The following is a 20082-nucleotide window of genomic DNA, read 5'->3' as shown; positions in this document are numbered from 1 at the left end:
GTAGTGATTCCTATTTAGACCTTTAACGACGTTTTTTAAAAAATTTCGACGTGGTAATATCATTCACAGGACGCAAAATATAACATAAGACGTAATAAGAATTATTCACAGTTTAATAAAAATTTAAAACAGAGTGAGTAGGCTTACAATTAATTTTGCTTTCTCTGCCACCTTTGGATCCGGGATGTTACCATGTTTGTCCTGTCTAGCTCTCTTCCATAAGGTAGATCGATCAATTTCTACCCCAGGCATGGTTTCCTCCAATTGATCCTCCAAACCAGCATATCCTTTTCGAGACAATCGATGATTGTACTCAAGTTTCTCCCTAATCTGTGCATGTTGAGAATGCACAGACTCAAAATCTTTGGATAACCTTGAAGCTACAAAGGCATCCCATTGTGCTTTCTCTATGAATTTATATGTTTCAGGGGGTTGGCTTAATCTCTCCCTGTCATTGGTGTATGGAAGGATATAATGCCTCGTTAGTGTAGACTTGAAATCCTTCCATTTCTTGGCAGCAGAAGCTAACACAGAGTTCTTGCCCCCTTGACCTACCACAAAAGCAATGTCAACTGCTTCCCAAATCTGCTCCTTTATATCCTTGGGGATTTGAGCCCATTTCATGTCCACAAGTGGAACTCTGGAGCGTGCCAACACACCAATGTAGGACTGCATCTCACTATGTGCTTGGCCAATTCCTTTCCCCCTTTTATTGTACTCAACAATTGGCCTCAGTTTCTGAAGTTTTCTCTTCACAACACGAGGCATTGTGCTCATACCTCGACCAGACTTTGAATCATCAGAGATTGTTGTCGTGCTGGTTGGTTCTGTCTCAGCAGATGATGAAGCAAACTTCATCTTCTTCGAAGGCTTCACTTGAGGAGGTACCATTCCAAGCTCCTTACCTCCATTTTTCTTGGAGCCAGAATCCTTACTTTGGTCTTGGTGAGAAACCATTTTTACAGACAAAACTGCAAGTGAAAATATTTCAGGAAAAGATTAAGAACACAAACGACGGTTATTAATAAAATACGACGTATGATATGATTTTAAACGACGCAATGAAATAATCTCAGACGTAATAAATGTTTAAAACCAAGGTAATTAAACAACGATGAAATAATTAACTATAAACGACGTGATAATTAACTATAAACGACGAAATATTTATATAACGTCGTGGTATTGATGTTCACACAACGTCAGTAGTAATATACCGTCGTCTATATAAGGATCCAAAACCCTTCTTTCTTTCTCTGTGAATGTTTGATTGCAGATTTGATTTTTCTGAACCATGGTTTTTGTTTTCTAATTTTATAAAATACAAGGCCAAGAAAGAAAGTTTTGGAATCTTATATAGACGACGGTATTTTAATATGACGTTGTGGTATTAACATTCACACGACATAAAACAATAAGATACTGTCGTCTATATTAGATACCAACCCTACTTTTTTTTTCTTTATATTTTATCAAATTAGGGAAAAACAAAAACCATTGTTCAGAGAAATCAAACCTGCAATTAAACGAGCAAGCCGAAAAAAAGACTATAATTTTAAAAACAACTTTGTCAATTTTCAGACGACGCTAGAACGACTGACGAACCGTCGTGGTCTACATATTTAACCACGTAAATAAGAAGCTACCGTCGTCTTCTTTAGTTGAGGTAGTTGTCTTCAAAGTTGGAAACTTTCCCTCTTTGTCTGTATATTTTATCGAACTTGAAAAGAAGTAAAATGATTTTGGCCAGAAAAAAGGTAAAAAGATTTTTCAAACAAAAAACGTATGAGCATGCAAAACAGCAACCAAAATAGTGAAAATGAAAGCTTACCTTTTGCGTGCAATGAAAGCAAGAGGAAGATTATGTTTAAGTTCAGAGACGACGAAGAAGACGAGAGGAAGACGATGAGATACTCTGACAGTGCTCTGACAAGGAAAAAAGTCTAAAAGTTTTCTCTGGGAGATTGAAATTTTTAATCGGGTTTGGAAACAGCGCATGTGTATGTCAGGTAGACGAAAAGTTGCTTACATATAAAACCATTTCAAAAAAATAATACGGCGGTTACATATAATTACGACGTATAAATTACAAAATACGACGGTAAATTTAACTTCGGACGTGGGAAATAAATACGACAGTAGTGTTGTAGGTACCGTCGTAGTAAACTCAAAAATTAAAGTACATAAGTAATAACTCGCGTCATGGTAGATTATTTAACACGTCGTTTTTATTAATGTACCGACGTGGATTTCTGTAATATACGTCGATCATACCGACGTTGATTTTACAATTTAAACGGCGGTTTTTTTGTAAGGACCGCCGTTGGTTTTAAAAATTTATTCTATAAATTTGTCGCTTTCATTCATTTTCGGTTTACATTTAGGGTTCCAAGTTCTTCCTCTCTCAGTCTCTCACGTCTCAAAGACAATAATTTGGATGTCTTTCTCAAAGATAAATTGAGCTTACTCACATCAAATATATGTCCACAAGAAGAAGCTTGTCAACTAGCCTTCTCACTTCCTTGATCAAGCCTGATAGGTCACTTAGTGCTTCTGAATACTCCTTGCTTTCCATCAAAAGAGATGCAAGCCTGGCCTCCACTCGCTGTCGAAGGAAAGTTCGCTTCTCAAGGAAATCTGCTTGATTTTCTTGGCTAAGAAGATCCGTCAGATTTGTGATAGCCTCTTCCTTTATCCGTAGAGCTTCAGAAGAAGAAGATGGGTTTCAAGAATGCGATAAAGAATAGAAATGGCTTCAGATGGCCTCTAAAGCATGAGCAATCGAATCAGTATTTGCTGGGAGATATGATGAAGACATTGTCAATGCTTTGAACTATACAAGTCCTGCAGAAAGATAAAGGACCAAACTGTTAAAGAAACTGAAACAACGGCGGTTTTCTGTTCTACCGTCGTCTTTTCTCGTCGTCTATATTAAGGTAAGATGACGGTAGATTTATAATTACCGACGTAGATTATTTTGTTAAACGTCGTTAAGTGTAATACAACCGACGTGGATTTTATTTTTAAATTATAAATAGAGTTTTTTTTCCCGAATTCTTTCAGTTTTAGTTTTCAATTACAAAGCGTGATAAATAGATTTTTCTTTCCCGAGGAAATTTAAAATGAGGGAAATTAATGTTCTAGAATTCGTAAACTAACACGACGCAATATTACTAACCCGAGGAAATTATAAATAGATTTTGCTTTCCCGAATAAATTTTAAATTAATTCAGTTTGAAACAACGACGGTTTTTTGTTATGCCGTCGTTTTTAACTAACACGACGCAATATTTGTTTTGCGACGTGGAATCTTTTCATTTAACGTCGTTATGTTTAATATAACCGACGTGGATTTGAATTTTTAAATTATGAATAGAATTTTTTTTCCCGTGACCTTTCAGTTTATTTTTCAATTACAGTGCGTTATAAACAGAGTTTTTTTTTCCGGAGGAAATTTAAAATGAAGGAAATTAATGTTCTGGAATATGTAAAGTTTCTTTTTTGGAGGACAGATTTAAATAAAATAAGAATATAAAAACAACGACTGTTTTTTTATTACTGTCGTCGTTTTTCGTCGTCTTAAGTAAGACTAAGACGATGTAATATATTTGTTTAGCGACGTTGATTTGTTTTTTAAACGTCGTTAGGTATAATATAACCGTCGTTGAAAATTGTCTCTCTGATTGCAAATTTGCGACGTTAGGTATAATATTTGTAGATACACAAACGCACACACATCATCAACTTCCAAAAAATTGTCTCTCTGATTGCAAATCTGTGTCATCTGTTAAGATTATGATGTGGAACAGAGTTCCATCTGGTAAGATTTCGTAACCCTTGGGCTCTCAGACAAATCTGATTATGTCGGCGGTTTTCTATATAAACCGTCGTGGTTATTTCAATTTTTGTCATTAAGTAGATCTACCGACGTAGGATAAGAAAATCAAAGAAAAAAATTGTTAACAAAAATTCTTATTAAGACGACGGTTAAAATTAAATTTACGACGTATAAAATGAATACATACGACGTTAAATTTTATTGTACGATTTAAAGATAACGTCGTAGAACTATACGAGAATGACGTCGATATATTTATATTTTCCGTCGTTGTACATTAATTTAATACGGCGATATTTTGTATTTTAAAGCCGTGGATTTGTTTGTAATTATACGGCGTCTTATACGAAAACCTCGTCGTGTTATTTTATGAGTAAAAACGGCGGTTTTTATTGAAATCGTCGTCTTTACTTTCTACGTCGGTCGATTCATAACTTCTGCCGTTCTTTGTTGGCATTGATTTTACACTGCGGAAATCTGTTTCAAATAGACGTCGGTTGTTTAATTAGGTACGTCGTTGTTTTTGAACAGCCATTTGAATCTCCATTTTTTTGTTGTCTAAGGTTGTATTACACGACCGTGTTTTTAGAACCGTCGTCTTTTTAAAAACCACGACGGTTTTCACTTAGACCGTCGTTGTTTTCTGGTCGTCTTTTTCACTTTTTGTAGTAGTGTATATTTGGATGCATCACAACCATACCACCCAAGGCGAAGGAATCAGTTCGAACCACTAGGAGCGGCACCTCCTAAGGCTGCACCTTCGGTGATTGCTGCACCCACACTTACTCTGAAGTCATTGCCAACACATTTGAGGTATGCTTATTTGGGAAATTCTGAAACTTAACAGTTATTATTGCTGCCAATTTGAGTGAAACTGAAGAAGAAAAAGTATTACGGGTTTTGAGAAAATATAAAACTGCAATTGGGTGGACAATCGCTGACATCAAGGGTATTAGCCCTTCTATGTGTATGCATCGAATACTAATGGAAGAGGAGCATAAGCCATCCGTGGAGCATCAACGTCGATTGAATCCCAACATGAAGGAAGTGGTTCGTGCAGAGGTATTAAAATTGCTTGATGCAAGTATTATTTACCCTATATCTGACAGTAGTTGGGTGAGTACTACACAGGTTGTGCCAAAGAAAGGAGGGATGACTGTTGTAAAAAATGAAAATAATGAGTTAGTTCCAACAAGAACTGTTACAGGATGGAGAGTCTGCATAGATTACAAGAAATTGAATTCTGCAACCAGAAAAGATCACTTCCCGCTGCCTTTTATTGATCAGATGCTAGAAAGACTTGCTGGGCATGCCTATTACTGTTTCCTAGACGGATACTCAGGATATAATCAAATTCCTATCGCGCCTAAAGACCAAGATAAAACGACCTTCACATGTCCATTTGGAACTTTTGCCTATCGCCATATGCCTTTTGGGTTATGTAATGCTCCTGCCACTTTTCAACGTTGCATGATGAGCATTTTCTCGGACATGGTGGAGCGATTTATTGAGGTATTTATGGATGATTTCTCTGTTTTCAGTTCATCTTTTGATTCTTGTTTGGATAATTTGGCATTGGTGTTAGCAAGATGTGAAGAAACCAATTTAGTTCTCAATTGGGAAAAATGCCATTTTATGGTACAAGAAGGAATTGTGTTGGGGCATAAAATTTCAGCAAGAGGTATTGAGGTTGACCGTGCAAAAATTGAGACCATAGAAAAGCTGCCACCCCCTTCTACAGTGAAAGGAATTCGAAGCTTCCTGGGACATGCTGGGTTTTATCGTCGATTTATAAAGGATTTCTCAAAAATTACAAAGCCTCTTTGCAAGTTGTTATTGAAGGATTCTGAATTCAACTTTGATTCAGACTGTTTGGTGGCATTTAATTTATTGAAGACAAAACTCACCACTGCACCAGTCATTATGGCACCTGATTGGGAATTACCATTTGAGATTATGTGTGATGCAAGTGATTATGCTATTGGAGCCGTCTTGGGTCAAAGGAAGAATAAATTACTACATGTAATTCACTATGCAAGTCATACATTGAATGATGCCCAACTGAACTATGCCACTACGAAAAAGGAATTGTTAGCAGTAGTATTCGCATTGGATAAATTTCGTTCTTACCTATTGGGTGCGAAGGTAATTGTATATACGGATCATGCAGCTTTGAAATTTTTGCTTGCCAAGAAGGAAGCAAAACCAAGACTAATTCGATGGGTTTTATTACTTCAAGAGTTTGATATTGAAATTCGAGATAAAAAAGGGTCTGAGAATGTGGTGGCCGACCACCTCTCTCGGCTAGTCCGTGAGGATGAAGTTATAGAAGATGTTGGGCCTATCCTAGAGACATTCCCGGATGAGCAATTATTTTCCATCTACTCTGAGAAAAAATTCATCACTCCCTGGTATGCAGATTTTGTAAATTACCTAGCTTCCCCCTAATATGTCTTTTTATCAGAAAAAGAAATTCCTATCATTGGTTAAACATTATTATTGGGATGATCCATATTTGTGGAAGCATGGTCCTGACCAAATTATACGAAGATGTGTACCTGAGACAGAGATGGCTGACATATTATTGCATTGTCATACTTTGGCATGTGGAGGCCATTATGGTGCTTCCAAGACTACGGCCAAGGTTCTACAATCTGGATTTTTCTGGCCTACTTTGTTTAAAGATGCTCAAGACTTTGTTGCAAGATGTGACCCTTGCCAACGTACAGGAAATATCTCTAGTCGAAACCAAATGCCCTTGAATAATATTTTGGAGGTGGAATTGTTTGATGTTTGGGGTATTGACTTCATGGGTCCGTTTCCAGCATCATATGAGAATTTGTATATTTTGGTTGCAGTGGATTATGTATCCAAATGGGTCGAAGCAGCTGCCCTACCCACGAATGACGCCAAGGTTGTGGTCCGATTTCTACGAAAGAATATTTTTACAAGATTTGGGGTCCCTCGTGCAATTATTAGTGATGGAGGTACGCATTTTTGCAATCGTCAATTTAATTCCCTTCTTGCAAAATATGGCATCACCCATAAAGTATCTACTCCCTACCATCCGCAAACTAGTGGGCAAGTTGAAGTTTCAAATAGGGAATTGAAGAAAATCTTGGAAAAGACGGTGAGTGCCTCTAGGAAAGATTGGTCATTAAAATTGGATGATGCACTATGGGCTTATAGAACGGCGTTCAAAGCGCCAATTGGGATGTCACCATATAGACTTATTTTTGGGAAAGCATGCCACCTTCCGGTGGAATTGGAGCATAAAGCATTTTGGGCTATTAAAACGCTCAATTTTGACATGAGTTCAGCAGGGGAGAAGAGGAAGTTACAATTGAATGAGCTAGAGGAACTTCGAAATGAATCGTATGAGAATGCGAAAATTTACAAGGACCATACAAAGAAGTGGCATGACAAGCACATCTTGAAGAAGGACTTTTATGTGGGTCAAAGCGTTCTCCTCTACAACTCACGGTTGAAACTTTTTCCTGGGAAACTTCGCTCTCGTTGGTCTGGGCCATTCACGGTGTTAACAGTGTATCCTTATGGGACAGTTGAAATCAAGAATGATCGTGACGGTACAACTTTCAAAGTTAATGGCCATCGACTCAAACCTTATGTGGCAGCTGCATTTCTTGAGGAGGAAACCACTGTCCTCCTCGATGACCCCAAGTAAACGCATCCTAAAGTCGGGCTATTGACTCTAAACTAAGTGCTTGTTGGGAGGCAACCCAACTAGGTACCTTCATTCCTTATCTTTTTAATTTTTATTTGTGTGTTTCCCTCATTCATTTCTTTTACTATTCTTTGTCCTTGCTTTTATTTCCTTTTTAAAACATTGAGGACAATGTTTCGTTTAGGTTTGAGGTGGGTAACATTCGTTTTTAATTTTAACATTTTTTTTTTGGTCGAGTCATGCAAAACATTGGTGTTTATGTTTTGGTAATACTGTTTTAATCTGTGATAGAATTGAAGATTTGGCCTGCTTTGCCTTCTTCAGTTTTTCGTGCTGAATCCAGCCATATAAGGCTCGTAATTTTCTGACTTTTCGTTTGGAAGTTATAGCTGTTTTTCTGAACAAGGGTCTGGAACTGGAATATTTCTGCGATTATGTACTGTGATCTGTATTTAACGTCAGTTTTCATGAAGTTCTAATCTTTTTTTCTGGTATTTGTCTAAAGAAAAGTTGTGCATTTGTTTGTCTATTTTCTGAGCATGTAGGGCTTGTCAAAATCTGTGCAATGCTTTGTGAGATAATTGTTGAAAACTGATCTGAGGTCGAAATTGAAAAGAAGCAGTTTTTCTGAAATGTAAATTCTAGTTAAAGCTATTACTTTTTCTTGCTAATAGAGATGCATATGCCATGTTTTGATCATGAATGCTTTACTAACGTATTGCCATGAAGGGTTATTGCATTATAATCTTTGCACTTCATAATACCACATTCGTAATGTTTTGGTGGACAAGGTTGCTATGCTCGAATGACTATGGAATATTAGTGGAGACTGCATTTGTGAGATAATTGAGCCAAAAGCCATTCTTTGAGAGGGGTTTTATTGTTTCTACTCTTAAACACTCTTCAATTTTTTTCTTAATTAGATTGCTCTCATTAGGTTTGTATTGGATACTAAAGAATTTTCTTATTTTTGTAGGTACGTCGCTTCCAAGTTGGATGGACCATAAGAGATGATGTTAGGCTATGCATGTTTTTACCCTCTAAAAAGACGTTTCATCCTACCCCTTTGTTTGCGTCATTAACCCCTTTGTAACCAAATACTTAGCCCTTCCTTCATCACCCCCACTATCTTTTAACCTATATAACCCGTTTCTAAGCCATACCTTATAGCTTAGGATGTGCCAAAGTAATGAAAATAAGAAGGTTGAGCTCTACACCAAAGAATTGGCGTGTACCGAGGTGTTTGTGCAAAATTGCAAGAAGAAAAAAAAAAAGAAGTATAAGAAAAGAAAAGAAAATATTCTGCAAATCAAAAGAATAAAAGTTCAAAATCACTCCAAATGGAGTAGAAAATATGCACAATCTCTGGACGCTGAGTGGTATAAAAAGTTCAAAAAGAGCTGTCTGTGTATGTGATCGTGAATAATGCTTTGGTATGTCCTAAGTTTTTGTTATTCCTTTCCTTTCTTTCTTAACCCGAACCGAGCCTTTCATTACAACCAAAGTAAAAGACCTAACTGATCTTTTGGGAAATCTTTCTTGGAGGTGAGGTATGTACTCTAATTCTTAGTATTCGATTCTTTTCATGAGACATTATTTTCAAAAATTGCCATTCTTCAAGCTAAGCATATGTGTTAATATTTGATTTCCATTACATAACTTCATACACATATGTGACATTTGAGTGTAAGCCTAGGACTCTGAGAGAAAAATTATAGAGTGATATCCGGTGAGGATTAGAGTCAAGGCGAAATAATTCCATGGCATTTGAGTGTGGCTGTCTTTAAGCTTTGATGTTATGAGTTTTGGTATTACACATTACACTATGATGCAATTTACTCAAGGTGGCATATCTTTAGTGATGCAAATGTGATTGGCATGCATTGGTTTTTATTAGCCTGTTTAAAGTGGTGTCTTTAGCTCTTTTATTTTGTAGTAAAACGTTTGTGGGTATCGTGACTGGTAAACCCTCAGGAGACACAACTCCTCCGACTAGGGACACCTAGAGGTTTAACGGCTTGTGGCACATGCTAAATGCCATCGAGTTTACCTGCGAAAGTGGTTCAGTTAGTTTTTGTTTTGTGTTTGTTTTAATTTCTAATTTTGCTCGAGGACTAGCAAAAGATAGGTTTGAGGTAGTTTGATAGATTCATATTTTGCATATATAATCTATCTTTATTTGTATTGTTTTCATGTGAAATTGGTTAGTTTAATGCGTTTGGTGAAGATTTTGTAGGAAATCATACCTAGCAAGGCTTTGGAGCAAATTATAGGTATCGGCTGGACCCTTGAGAATACCTTCCTATTTTCCCTTTAAAACCCCAAAGCAAATTCCCTCTTTGACTAAGCCGCATGTTACTTCCTTTTGAGAATAGGTCTTAGTTTTTCTAATATTCCTATTTTTCCTTTCCTTCCTAAATAAATATTATCTTCCTTATTTTTGGAGGAGTCCCTTGGCCTATAAATACAAAGCTTTAACCTAATAGCCAGGGCATCTTTTTCCACCATCGTCTTCTCTACCATATTTTTCCACCAACTTTCATTCAATCAAAGAAATATCAGAGGAAGCCAAGAATTTGCTACTGCATTATTTGAGGAGCTTTTGAAGGTGTTCCTGTGAAGATTCTGAAGATCAAGTCCATCGGCCAAATTGGTTTTATGACAATAATTCTCTTGTTTATATTTTCTTCTGTCATGAACTAATTTTCCTTGCTAGGGCTACGATGTAGCCTAACCTTGAATACTTAATTTCTATCGTTATATTAATTTCTGATTATTATCTCATGTTGAGTATTTGTTACTGTTCTTAATGATTTAAATATCTAGCTAATATTTAATTGATGATCCAAGCGGAGACCGAGAGGAAATGTTTGGTGTTTGCTTCTTGTAACAAATACCATGACTTGAATGAGTGCCCGAGAGGGACTAACATGACTCATGCAGTTTTCTTGTAGGTTCTCATAGAACTTAATGGGTTCTTGATTTTCTAAATCCGTTGCTCGAGAGAGAATGAGTTGTTAATTGAGAATACTTTTGGTTGAGCCCGAGAGGGGATATCGAATGAATTAGGAGAAACCAACTGTCAACATGGATAGTAATTAGGGTTAATTGGCTATAAGAATTAAGTAGAATTGGTTATGGTGAAGTCGGATGCTCTAGTGTCTCATCATCTTAATTTTCTATTGTTAATTAAATTGTTATTTTTCATAATTGTTTTAGTTTTCTTAAAATTAATCAATCTTCTTAATCAACTGTTCAAATAAACTTATGCATTAATCATAATTGGTAGTTAATAGGAAATTACAGTCTTTGTGGGAACGACACTCTACTTATTTCTATATTACTTGTATGGATTGTGCGCTTGCAATAATTTCACAACACTATGAAAAGTGTATTAAAAGTGACAAGCTGAGAATGAAAATCAAGTGGAACGTATAATTTAATATAGTAAATTTAATAATATATTTGTGTATACAAACCATTTGACTTTTCATGGCGAGTGTGCTTTATTACAGTATACTAACGAATAATGTCAAAATATTCGTCTACACAGAGATATGGGGACTACCCATGACAGAGGACAACCAAATGCTATTGGTCCTGTGCAGCCCATGTTTGAATTCATTCATGTTCTTCTTTCTTGTTCATTTATATCTTTTTGGCTTGTGTCACTCTGTCTGAGATTTTTTGAGTTTTGAATTGCTATTTGTAAGGCTGCTCTTGGTGGGTTTGAATTTGTTCAGTAGGATTTGGTTAGCAATCATGGTTCTTTATTGAATTAACAAGAGCTTTAATGCCTGAGAAGTGAGACAAGAACAGACAAGTATAGAGAGATGAAATTCAAGGAATTTCTTACGGAGAATGGTGTAAATCTTTTGGAAATGAGGTTCCTACCAGCACTAGACAATGGGAAAGATATGCCATTTCTACCTCTATAGAGACAATGTTATCTTCCTCCACAACCTTCTCAATGGTGATGGAATTCAGTCTATTGCTCAGTTTCGCAAAGAAGCTCTTTTCGATGACTATCGCATCTCCAGCCAGAATGAGGACTGCATTGCCTTTGCAGTAGACGTTTCTCTTCTCCACCGTGCTCTTCGTAGTAGTGTCAGCATATGTACTGAGTTTCTTAATATTTCCATAAGCAAGTTGTTTGAGCCTAAATTCCAAGCGCCAACCTAATTGACTATAGGCCCATATCAAAAGCAGGAGTTTGGGCTTTGTTTTGTTAAAATCGGAAATCTGTCCAGATGATTTTAGAGGCCCAGACCTTTTGTAAACCAATTTGCAAGGATCAATTTCATAGATTAAGGATTAATTGCCAATAAATGGTGATTTAATCCGGACAATCAGTTTTTTGGTTTAAAGATTAGGCCCAGCTTCTAATCTCTCCAAAGGCCCAAAATTTGATCATCACTGTTGATCTCAATTCCAGAGTTCAAGTCAATAGATTTTTGGGAAGATCTTTTCTCTCAAAAAACCCAAGTGACTTTGAAAGTCAAAATTTTCAACTGGGCAGAGGAAGTGATGGAGAGTTAGTAAAAAGGGTAAATCAGAAGAACACTCCCCATAACCATTTAATGCCAGAAAAGGAGGGCCAAGTTTCTTTTCTATGCTCATGAGGGCTCTGCATCAAAGCAGGTTGTGTTTACAAGAGATAAACAAGAGACAAGAAAGTTGTTTGTCATAAAAAGCAAATGGACCATCATAGAAACTGACTGTTGACGGGTCCTTTTGTCAGACTAAAAAACTTCCCCCTTTTTGTTTTGGAAAAGGAAAATCCTTTCAAAAGATCTACCCTCCAGATATTAAAGATTAAACCCCCCATTTAGATTCGCTATAAATATGAGAGGAGGTGAACATAGTTAAAAGACAGCCAAAAATTCAATCAAAACAAAAACTCTGAAGTCATACTGACAAATTCAAAATAAGATCATTCGATCTCAAAAGCGTTCAGACTCTGAAGCAATCAAGCCATTTGGTTTGAAAATTCATCTAGCTCCTAAACAAAACAGGCAGAACTCAGACTTCTGACTCCAGTTCAGTTCAGGGAAGCAGTTCACAAAGGAAACAAGATTTCTCTCATTATAAATTTGGTTCAACATAAGCCAAATCAACCAGAACTCGAGTTTTTCATAATATGAAAACCTCAACAAATTTACAGAGATGCCTTGATCTTTCAGAATTGCTAGAATAGCTCTTGGATGATTCATAATCAAGCAGAATAGGTACTATAGTACAGCTCCAGGTCAGCAATCATCAATCCAGCCACTTCCAGCCTTGTCCAGACTGAAGAGATCTCAATTTTGCCCATCCAACAAGCCTCTCCATGGCTTAAATAGATTAAAGCTGTACCAATCTCAACATTGGTATCGATTTCCAGCTGAACCTCATCAATTGAAGGTGCTGACGTTTGAATCCAGCATAGATCCAATCTAGCTTAAGTCACAGGAAACAATCCAAGCAAAAATCGAAGCCCAATGTTCTGTTATCCTTTCAGACATGGCAGTTCCTTTTTGTTTTAAGTTGTGTAACATGCAGTTTTTCTTAAAAAAATTTGATTTATTTTCAACATTCATTTTGGCCAGAACTACTAGTTTACTGTGAGAAATTGTGAAGTCCTCACCAGTCCGAGGCAAGAAAAGAACTTACTTGAGATATATTCCTCACCCAAATTCACAATCAGTTGTTTAAAGTCAGTAACTTGGAGTGCAAGTTATCTATTTTTCATAAGTCTGTTAGGATTTTTTAACTGCTAACAGTGGCACACTCACACATCAAAGAAAGTTGACTTGTTGACCTCAAATGATTCTCAACCAATGGGGAACTTTACCCTACCATCACAGGACTAAATCAAAATGGGTGAACACAAGTATGGGAATTTACACATTCATATTTTCCACAACATTAATCATACTTGGTGTTGAGTTTCAAAAGCTATTGGTCTTAGGTGAAACAGCTGATGCTCCATCTAAATATCGAAACCTCAGTGCGCAGACTCGGTCAGGAAGGGCGATTTTGAAGGGAAATGCTCAATCTGTGCAAGTGAGTGTGAAGCATTTTGGCAAGAGCCTTCAGTGCCACTTGTGTAAGCCTGACTACGCTTTCTATGGGATTGCTCCGCAAGGTACCGGTGCTTGCTGGACGGTGATCTTCCAATTTTTCATTCTGGGTTCCCATCAAATGGAGAAGTCAATCAGTCTACATTGCAAACTTCCTGTACTGGACCAAGGGTCAGGTTGAAGAACTTAGGTGGGTTTGCCATGCATGCTTAAGCTTTAGAACTTTAGGTTAAATAGTCAGTTTGATAAATATCTTGAGAAAATTATTCTGATTTTTAGTTTGAGTAGCTCTACATGCTATTGTTGTATTTTGTCAATGACATTTTAGACCCATGACTCATTTTCTTTGTGAATATGCACATCCCTTTACTTCATTTTTTTTTTTTAAAAAAAAAAAAACACATTCCTTTACAAGCTGGTTGTGGAAGTTTTGGTCATGACATGATGAAATGGAAAGGAAATGCCTTGTTAAATTGTTACGAAAGCAAAAATATAACGTCAATATTTGCAAGGATAGATTCTTAGCACATATTGCTTTTATTCTGTGTATACATTTTGATTGCATTTATATTTACTGTACATAAATTTCCAGCTACAACAAGTTGGTGCCTTAATTTTATGTATTACACCATTCATTCTATACATAATTTATCACTTACTGGGCAGGATCCTCTGTAAGACAAAGCTTGTGCTAAAATATGAATATGGTTTGAATACTTTAGGTTAAGTTTTATTCTTCTCCATAAAGAGATATATAGGAATTTACATCAGTGCTTTATAAGGAAATAGATACAGTAATCAATTAGGATAGTATCTCCTAATTATACAATGATTTGTCAACTATATAAAATAAGAAAGTAAATCTCTTAATTAATCAAGAAAGTAAATCTCCTTGATTAATTAGGAGACTCACTTCAACATTCCTGCTCAAGTTGGTGCATATATGTCACCAATGCCCAACTTGATAAGTGAGTCATGAAATATTCTTCTACAATTTTTTCTATGATGAAATGTCTATCCACCTCAACATTTTTGGTTCGATCATGTTAAACTGGATTATGGGCAATATCGATAGCTGACTTGTTATCACAATGCAATTCTGTCAAGAGTCTTCTGATCGACAATAATTCACAAACTCCATGAGCCATTCCTTGATACTCTGCTTCTGCACTAGACCGAGAAACCACATTTTATTTTTTACTCCGCCAGGTGACTAGGTTACCTCACACAAATATAAAGTACCCAGAAGTAAAGCATCTATCTGTAATGGAACCAGCCTAATCAACATCTGTATATCCAACAACTTCAAGATCTCCATTTTTTGAGAACATTAATCCTTTCCCAAGGGCTGACGTTAACTATCTTAAGATCCGATCAACTGCATTCCTATGAGAAACACTTGGTGAATGCATAAATTGACTAACCACACTCACAACATATGCAATATCTGGTCTTGTGTGTGCCAAGTATATCAACCTTCCAACAAGGCATTGGCACTGTTCCTTATTGGTTGGTTCTTTGTCCATGTCTTCACACAACTTGTGATTCATCTCAATGAGTGTGTCAGCAGGCTTACATCCAAGCATTCCTGTTTCAATGAGTAGATCCATTACATACTTCCTTTGAGACAAAAATATACTAGTTTTTTATCTTGCTACTTCGATTCCGAGAAAGTACTTTAGATCACCTAAATCCTTCATCTCAAATTCCTGAGACAAATGCTTTTGCAACTTCAATTGCTCTCCTGCGTCGTTTTCAGTTACAACTATGTCATCTACATAAACAATCAATACAGTAAGTTTTCCTTCATCCCGCTTCAAAAATAGGGTGTGACCTGAATTACTCTGTGTATATCCAAAATCCTTCATAGATTTAGTAAATCTGCCAAACCATGCCCTGGGAGATTGCGTTAACCCATATAATGACTTTCTGAGCTTGCAAACTTGATTTTTCTTGTCATGAGCTGAATTACATCCTGGGGGTAAATCCATATATACTTCTTCTTCCAAGTCTCCATATAAGAATGCATTTTTGACATCACACTGATGTAGTAGCCAATCAAGATTTGCTGCTAGAGACAATAGGACTCTAATAATGTTAATCTCGGCTACTGGGCCAAAGGTCTCCTGGTATCTATCTCATATCTTTGTGTGTACCCCTTCACCACCAATCTAACTTTATATCTTTCAATGGATCCATCTGCTTTGAGTTTCACAGTATAAATCCACCTGTATCCTACTGTCTTCTTTCCATAAGGTAAGGGCACGAGATCCCATGTGACATTCTTTTGGAGAGCTCACATTTCTTCATTCATGGCTTCTTTCCATTTTGGGTCTTCTAATGCTTCAGTTACACTTTTGGGGACATATATCTTAGCCAACTGCTTCACATAGTGCACACATGACTTTGATAATCTGCTGAGAGATATATAATTATTGATGGAGTATTTTCCTTTGGCTTTAAGATCTACTGCATATTGTACTCGAGGTTTGCCACGGTTCTTCCTTTCTGGAAGCTGATATGTAGGTTTTGTGCCTTCTAAAATCAAATCATCATGGGATATTTCATTAGTATTATCAGTTTCAGGGAAAGATATTACTTGAATGACTTCCTCAGCAGGTGAGTGGTGCAGTACTGGAGCTGAGCAGTGGTGGATTCTCGATTCTCCTCCTAGGCTGTTGAAAAATATAAGTCATGTTCCCGAAATACAACATCCATGGAGGTAAAGACCTTCTGACTAGGAGGATGATAACACTGGTATCCTTTCTAATGAGGTGCATAGCCAATGAAAACACACTTTTCGGCTTAGGGATCCAACTTGCTTCGTTGGTTATCATATAAGTGGACAAGTACATCACGGTTGAAAATCAGGGGTTCCAGGCATAGGGTGGGAGGTGTTTGGATATGGTGGTGAAGTGTTTGAAATGGTGTTTGGAAATTTAGGATACTAGAGGGAATCCGATTGATGAAGTATGCTACAGAGATGACGGCTTCGCCCCAAAAATATCGTGGCATATTGGCACCAAAGAGAGAGGCACGAACTATTTCCAATAAGTGTCTATTCTTTCTTTCAGCCACCCCTTTCTATTGGGGAGTGTAAGGGCATGAGCGTGATCTTATAAGAATTGGTTAAGATCATGGTTGAGAAATTCTCCGCCATTATCAGAACGAAGAACCTAAATTCTGGCATGAAACTGAGTCTCCTTTATTTGATAAAACTATTGAAACTTGGAACTGACTTCCCCCTTAGTTTTGAGAAAGGAAACCCAAGTCATGCTTGTGCAATCATCTATAAACGTGATAAACCATCGAGCTCCTGCCGGAATGTAAATTTTAGCAGGTCCCCAAACATCAGAATGAACAAGAGAAAAGGGAACCAAACTCTTATTTGAAGTTAATGGGAATGGGACACGATGGATCTTAGCCAATTCACATGTATCACACTAGAAGCTGGAAACATCAAGACTGGAAAATAATGATGGAAACAGCTTCTTAAGATAAACGAACGAGGCATGCCCAAGACGTTTATGCCATGACCAAACTTTGTGTCTCTCCCCCTCAAAACGAGTTCCATTGGTTGTGAAAGCTTGACCAACCTTGATTTCACGTCCGATGCCCATTCCAAGTAGTAGAGTTTGCCACGCCGAGTACCACAACCAATCGTCTTTCTTGTGAGGATGTCATGAAAAACACAATGATTCGGCCAAAATGTTACAGTACACCCCAAAGTAGTAGTAAGTTTTGCAACAGACAACAAGTTATGGTCCAAAGATGGAACAAGCAATACAGAATCTAGATGTAGGGAAGTAGAGAGAGATAGAGAGCCCTCTCCAACCACAAGGAAGGGAGTACCATTAGCATTATACACCACCGACGGAGTGGATGATTTGCGACTAATAAGTTGGCCAGGATCAAATGTCATGTGATCCGTATCACCCGAGTCGATAATCCATGTGAATTTTTGAGAGGATGTATGAAAAGCAGAACCTTTGGTGGTGGCGATAGAAGCACGAGTCTAGGTAGCAAGGTCAGCATGATTGACCGCATGCTTCTGTGATTCTGTAATAAGGGGGAGAATCCTAGGGGCTCTTGACATCGCAGCGGAAGTAAGATGTGATCTGAGAATGTGGGGAATTTTGATTGGAAGAATTTGATTGGAGGAATTTGATGTATGAATTTGATGTAGGAATTGGATTTGAGAGGTAAATGTATACGATATAAGGGTTTGTGTTTTGGGATTTTGATAAGGGGATTTGAGGACTTTAGATTTGAGGAATTTGGATATGGGGAAAAATATGAGGAATTTGATTTAGGGTTTTGGATTTGAATGTGAGAAATTTGAGATAAGGGTCTAGAGACAACCATGATCGATTGCTCTGATACCATGGTAAAATATGAATAGGATTTGAATACTTTAGGTTAAGTTTTATTCTTCTCCATAAAAAGGTATATATATGAATTTACATCAATGCTTTATAAGGAAATAGATATAGTAATCAATTAGGATAGTATCTTCTAATTATACAATGATTTGTCAACTATATAAAAGAATAAAGTAAATCCCTTAATTAATCAAGGAAGTAAATCTCCTTGATTAATTAGGAGACTCACATCAACAGCTTGTTCAATATCTCGTCCAATGCCCCCAATGCAATCTTGTATCGGTCTTGTGATTTCCTCCCTTCTTCCACGGCTTGCATGATGCATTTATACATTGCGAAAAAAAAATATAATGTCAATGCCATTGCAGCTATGATAAATAAAAAATTATAATTCCGTTTAATATCCTTTCTCCATCGCGAAAGCACATATTTGAGTCGGGATCTCTTCCACGCCATTTTGGTTAAGTATATAGTGCATGCCTGCGCAAATATCCTCTCAAGTTGAACATGCCACAGATGTAAAGGACCTCCATCTCATATGCAATCATCTATCCCGGCTCATGTGATCTACAAAACGTATCAGAAAAGAAAGAAATTTGCGGTTGATATTGTCTCTACTGAAGTTGACAGAACTGATTCTACAGCTAACCCCTCTCTTGATACAACTCCTCTATTCCAATCAGCTTCCCATGAGAATGCGTCTTTTGTCGCACCATCTGAGGTACAAACATCTAATCTTTTTCTTTTGTCTATTTAGCCTAACAATTCCGAGTCTCTGTCTCTGAACCCAGTTGGTGACGGCCAAGAGCGGAGATACCCATCCCGTGTAAGGAATAAACCATATTGTTTTAGTTTCTCCTCTAGTAATTAAGTTACTTACCCTATTTCTGGTTATGTCTCCTATCATTGTCTCTCTAAAACTCATCTCACCTTTACACTTCAGTTGTCTTCTTTATCTCTTTCTAACTCTTTTCAGGAAGCTTTAGAAGATCCAAAGTGGAAATTTGTAATCGCAGAGGAAATGAAGGCTTTCCAAGAAAATAGTACATGGGAATGGTGAATCTTGTTGATGAGAAGAGGACTGTAGGTTGTAAATGGGTGTTTACAGCCAAGTATAAGCCAGATGGATCAATTGAGAGGTACAAAGCTCGGCTTGTGGAAAAGGGTTATACTCAAATTTATGGAGTGGACTACTTGGAATGTTTGCTCCAATAGCCAAGATGAACACAATTCGAGTCATCATGTCCTTTGCGACAAACTTGGATAGGCCATTAAGGTAGTTCGACGTAAAGTATGCATTCTTACATGGAGACCTACAAGAGGAAGTATATATGGATCCTCCTTCGGGGTTTACACCAAAGGGAGGAAAAGCGTGTAAGTTAAAAAATGCACTTCATGGTCTGAAACAGTCACCAAGAGCTTGGTTTGGCAGATTAAGTCGATCTATGAAGGATTATGGGTTCAAACAATCTTAAGTTGACCACACTTTGTTCATTAAACATGGTGATGATAAGATTACTATGTTAATTATATATGTGGATGACATGGTGATTACAGGAAACGATGCATGTGAGATTGAGGAACTCCAGAGTTACTTGGCTAAGGAGTTCGATATGAAGGATTTGGGAGCTCTTAATTATTTCTTGGGAACGAAAGTATCTCGTTCTAAACAAGGGATATTTTTATCTCAACCCTAATACATCCTAGATCTCTTGGCCGAATTGGCAAGTTAGCATGTGAACCTGTTGACAACCCAATAGTGGTGAGCCACAATTTGACAATTGATCTAGACCAAGTACCAACCAACAATGAGAGATACCAACGGCTAGTTGGGAAGTTAATTTATTTGGCTCACACTAGACGTGATTTGTCATATGCAGTTAGTGTGGTAAGTCAGTTCATGCATAACCGAGGTATTCATCATATGCAGGCTACAGACCTTATACTTCAGTATTTGAAGTCATCTCCTGGTAAAGGACTCTTGTTCTCTAAGAATGGAAAATTGGATATAGAAGGTTACACAGAATCTGATTATGCAGGATTTGAGTTTGAAAGGAAGTCTATATCTGGTAATGCGTCATTCATATGAGGCAATCTAGTAACTTCGAGAAGCAA

General features: G+C 37.1%; 1 protein-coding gene across 1 annotated transcript; it reads left to right on the top strand.

The window, feature by feature from the left end:
* On the top strand, positions 11430 to 13766 carry LOC18779442. The gene is made up of 2 exons (XM_020557243.1): positions 11430 to 11640; positions 13474 to 13766. The coding sequence occupies exons 1-2, from the start codon at positions 11430 to 11432 to the stop codon at positions 13764 to 13766; spliced, it is 504 nt and encodes a 167-aa protein (XP_020412832.1).

The sequence above is a fragment of the Prunus persica genome, chromosome G2, assembly GCF_000346465.2.
Source record: "Prunus persica cultivar Lovell chromosome G2, Prunus_persica_NCBIv2, whole genome shotgun sequence".
Lineage (NCBI taxonomy): Eukaryota > Viridiplantae > Streptophyta > Magnoliopsida > Rosales > Rosaceae > Prunus > Prunus persica.
The sequence above is the reverse complement of the archived record's forward strand: the minus strand, read 5'-3'. Positions and strand labels throughout refer to the sequence as shown.

Excerpts from the sequence above, each read along its gene's own strand:
- LOC18779442 (XM_020557243.1), top strand. The coding sequence starts at position 11,430 with ATGGGAAAGATATGCCATTTCTACCTCTATAGAGACAATGTTATCTTC. Across the intron at positions 11,641-13,473 it reads TCGTAGTAGTGTCAGCATAT|GTGAAACAGCTGATGCTCCA; the intron begins GTACTGAGTTTC and ends TATTGGTCTTAG.